General features: G+C 38.1%; 1 protein-coding gene across 1 annotated transcript; it reads left to right on the top strand.

Moving 5' to 3' along the window:
- The first annotated feature begins 252 nt into the window (after nt 1–252).
- Nucleotides 253–3,387, top strand: thumpd2 (THUMP domain containing 2). The gene is made up of 11 exons (XM_077729757.1): nt 253–654; nt 922–1,060; nt 1,127–1,345; nt 1,577–1,683; nt 1,763–1,837; nt 1,916–1,968; nt 2,035–2,122; nt 2,211–2,282; nt 2,370–2,484; nt 2,565–2,685; nt 2,753–3,387. The coding sequence occupies exons 1-11, from the start codon at nt 544–546 to the stop codon at nt 3,033–3,035; spliced, it is 1,383 nt and encodes a 460-aa protein (XP_077585883.1). The 5' UTR covers nt 253–543; the 3' UTR covers nt 3,036–3,387.
- The last annotated feature ends 894 nt before the right edge of the window (nt 3,388–4,281 follow it).

Below are 4,281 nucleotides of genomic sequence, written 5' to 3'. Positions count from 1 at the left end.
CGATATTAGGTGAAAAGTGTCTAAATTTAAGAGTGTACACACTTTACTAAACCAAAAAAAAGTTTTTACTTCCAATAAGCTTTCATTATGAATGCTTCAGCTGTTGCATGGTATTGACAGAATAAAACCACAGAAAAAATATATGGCGATTAAAATTATATTTTACTTTTTAAAAACACTTTACTGTAATATAATAAGCAATTATAAATCCATCATATGAAAGCTACAACAAATGAGTGTATAACCTTCCAAATTCAACTAAAATGTGATAAAAGTTCATTTGCAGGATGTAAAAAGCTGCCCATGAAATGAAATAATAAATAATTCACATATTTATATAGTAATTTATTTGGCTTGAAAAAGGCAGGAATTCAAGATGTTGTCCAAAAGAGACCTCTGCTGGAGAAGACGATGAAACGCACCTTGGTGACACACTTCCGCTTCCGATGTAAACAAAGCTGACAATATGGCGTTTCACCTTGCCTGCATGTGAACTTTTTCCTGCCTATTATCAACAAAAAAGACTTAAAACGTAAAAAAATAATGCTTCAAAAGGGAAATGAGGGGGGCCTTATTCGCTACTTTTGCTCTGCCGGTTATGGAATGGAGCATTTTGTTATAGATGAGGTGACACAGAAGCTGGAAGCTCGAGACGTAAGTGGAGAAAAACCATCAAACATACAAACTGCGTGCATTTGATAAAGTTTATTAATACTACTATTTTTTAAATCTGAATTATCTGATATGATGTATTATACAAGTATAATGAGATTTAAAGCTTCACCCTGAAGTGCACAAATAACAACAACAAACATAAATAATGAATACATAATAATGGAAAAAAATGCAATAGATAATATAATGAAAAATCATGAATAGGAAAAGTGTTATGAAACTGCAAAAGTGTTGATTCTATGGCAGGTTGAGCAGTTGCAAGGTAAAGTGTTGTTCAGCTCCTCTGCAAACATAAACCAAGTGAAGCAGCTGAAGTCAGTGGAAAGACTCTTCTTGTTGTTAAAGCGAGATTCGCCTCTCAAAATGTCCCCTCACGCTAACCCAGGTAACCATAGGTTGAATAATAAATCATGTTTATTGATTTTAATTGCATTGTCCTCTACATTCCCAGCCCGAGCTGCATCTGCGCTGAAATCCACGCTGATGGCTGACCCGCAACTGTGGCCCAGTGCTGCAATGACATGGAAGCGCCTCCAGGGGGTGGAAGTTGACAGAAAAGAGAGGGTGGGTGATGAGTTGATTAAGGAAGACGATCATGAAAGTGAAGTTCAAATCATGAAGAAAAGGAGAAGGATGACCTTTGAAGACGAGTTAACTGGGAGTGAACATGGTAATTAAACAGTATTAGCTGTTAACCCACTTGTTAATTTGGTTGTCATGGTTACACAAAAATTACAAAGGTCCATACAAGTAGTATTGATAAAAAAATGCTATACAATGAAAAAATGGTATTTAAAGAAATCCAAAGATTTCAAAATATATATATAGTGTAAATTAATACAAATTCTGCTATTTTCATTTTGTTGATTATTCATTTCATTTCATGTTAACCTTGAATTAGGTTGTGATGAAACAGCACCACAAGAAAACTCTGAATCTTCTGTTCCGTTTTCCTTCCGGATCAGCTGCAAGTGTTCCGGAACTTTGTCCCGCTGCCTTAGCGCTCAGGTAACAACCATATCAGTACAAGTTTTCACCAAGTGGCATCAAGTATAAACAAGAAATTCCCTCTTTTTGGCATGAAAAGGATGTGAGCAAAGTTTTGGGAGCCAGTTTGAAACAGTTGGGCTGGAAAGTCGACTTGAGGAATCCTCAAATGGAGGTAAATGAAATTTCTTTATCACATTTGTTTTCTATTTCCTCATTCCCCATTTTGAGACGCTTTTTTTTTGCCTCCTAGATCACTGTCAATTTGAATGATGATCATTGCCTGTTGGGTTTGCCGCTCAGTAGGTAAGCACCAAAATGAGACCTTAAATGTTTGTATTGAAGTTGTTGATGTTGTTTGTGTCATCTCAGGTTACCGCTTGCTAATCGCAGCTACATTCAAACCACAGGACTCAGGTCCACAGTTGCCTGGGCCATGGCCCAACTGGCACACATTCAGGTATTCACAGATTCTTCCAGCTGCTTAATATGAACTGAAAGTCAATGGCAGCCAATGAATTGATATTTAAAAATGTAATCTTTCCCAGGCAGGTTTTCTTGTACTTGATCCGATGTGTGGAGCAGGAACCATTTTAATAGAAGCCGCACAGGAACATAAGGTCACTACTTTCTCCTACTTTTACATATGAAGCTTGTTGTAAAATGTTAAATCTAAAGTATGTAGAAAATGTCCATTTGGTTTTCAGCTTGCTTGTTTCTTGGGTTTCGACATCGATGAAGGACAGTTGAAGAAAGCCAGTGACAATGTGGAGTTTGCAAAGCTTGGGGCCAGGATGCACGTTTTAAGAGCTTCAACTACTGGTAGGGAATTTTTTTCAAAGTCATGCCAAAATGAGGTGAAATAGATTTTTTCCTGGATTTTTAATCATTCTTTCTGGTAGCTATGCCTTTACCGAGCGCCAGCGTGGACGCGGTGGTTTGTGACCTGCCATTCGGGAGGAAGTTTGGCAACAAAAGTGACATGGCTACTAGTCTGCCGCTCATCCTTGCTGAGATGGAGAGGTTCGCTGAACCAAAAATGAACTGACTAATAACAAAACACACAAGTTAACGGCATTATGCTTTGCAGAGTCCTGCGTGTTGGTGGAAGCTTGGTGCTTCTTCTCAGTCCTCAGCTATCGTGTGTCCTGAAAAGAATCCTAACACAGAAAGAGCCTGCAGAACCGGACCAAGAAAGACAACATGGATCCCACGGTATCACGTCAACTCCTACCCAGGGAACAGAGCCTCCTGTGGGGCTTATGTGCAAAACGTACCCCCCTCTCTACTCTCTAAAGCACCAAACCACATTGAGGCTTAGTTTAGGAACTATAGATGGACTTTTACATAAATATATAAAAACTGATAGTTAATCTCTGAACGTTGAACATTTTATATTTCCATTTTGCGTCAACAATTGACACTTTTGTTATTCCTGTTATTTAAAGAGAAATGAACTGAAGACTGAGGATAAGTATTTGCAAAAATACAGGTTAGTCCACTAAAGTTCTTAATGTATCTTGACTTGTTTACTTTACTTTCTCATTTGCCAGAGAATTTTTTTTGTATTTGACACGCGTCTTACATATTTGAGAAAACAAGAAACGCAACTTCTACCGTTGGAGCAAGATCCAACCACCCTAATTGTATTTTTATCTACAATTACTTGTCATATGACTGTTTCATCAATTCTTGACTACTAAAGTTGAATTCCATTTTAAATGCCTACACAAATTCTTTTTTTTTCAACAGCGAGAAACACATAGAAGCCATGCCTCTACTGTGTATGTTGAATTGGGAAACTTGATGACTTCCATGTACAGTATATGGGCCACTGACCTAAAAGAAATCAGGAGCAATTTTATTGCGCTGCAGTGCTTCACACACTGACCCCCATCAGCTGAATCACAATGCTGCCATCTGCCAGCGTTTAGCCCCGCTTAGCCCAGTTAAAGTGTGCCGGGTTCCAGACACGGGCAAACTCTGGACTTACTTACAGGCTACCATTCACTTCTCCTTAAGCCAATCACTTGTGATTTTTGATGCCAGTGTTCCCAACGACTAACTGGCGTTTTGTATAGCATATCATTTCTACTTGGTTACATCCACCACAGATACCACTAATAGACTTGGTCAGAAAGGGCAATTTTGATTCTAAAATTAGTCAGCCGGACACAAAATTTAGGTTGCAAGTCACTCCTAATATGATGAACCAAAAAAAAGTCAAATTTGATCCTAATTTCAGGGGGGGTTTATTCAAATTGTCCTCGACAAATGGTTGCCCTTGACAGCGATAAACGTGCAAATTTGTTTTGATTCATTAAATCCCTGCTAGCCCATCTGTCTTCAAATATATTGGACGTCTATTGTCGTCAATGGCACATAAACAATAGTTCCCTGCCAGACCTCCCATTTAAAAAGTTATTGAAATTTAATGTTAAATTATATATGTGATAAAAATGCACTATTTCAGTGCAATTGACAAGGACAGTCGTAAATCATGTTTCTCATTTCCTTTGCTGTGCATTTAAATGTGTTTGCGTTGTATTTATTTTTGCTATAATATATTTTATTTTGCAGCGTATATGTGCCTTGCCCCGACTCCATGAGGGAAGGGGT

Source organism: Stigmatopora nigra, chromosome 12, assembly GCF_051989575.1.
Source record: "Stigmatopora nigra isolate UIUO_SnigA chromosome 12, RoL_Snig_1.1, whole genome shotgun sequence".
NCBI classification, from domain to species: Eukaryota; Metazoa; Chordata; class Actinopteri; order Syngnathiformes; family Syngnathidae; genus Stigmatopora; species Stigmatopora nigra.
Note: the sequence above shows the minus strand (reverse complement) of the source record. Positions and strands in the feature narration are given on the sequence as shown.

What these genes read in the sequence shown, in the direction of transcription:
- thumpd2 (XM_077729757.1), top strand. Translation starts at nt 544, where the DNA reads ATGCTTCAAAAGGGAAATGAGGGGGGCCTTATTCGCTACTTTTGCTCT. An exon ending in TTGGGTTTGCCGCTCAGTAG is followed by an intron (nt 1,969 to 2,034) that starts GTAAGCACCAAA and finishes GTGTCATCTCAG; the next exon opens with GTTACCGCTTGCTAATCGCA. An exon ending in ATCCTTGCTGAGATGGAGAG is followed by an intron (nt 2,686 to 2,752) that starts GTTCGCTGAACC and finishes TATGCTTTGCAG; the next exon opens with AGTCCTGCGTGTTGGTGGAA.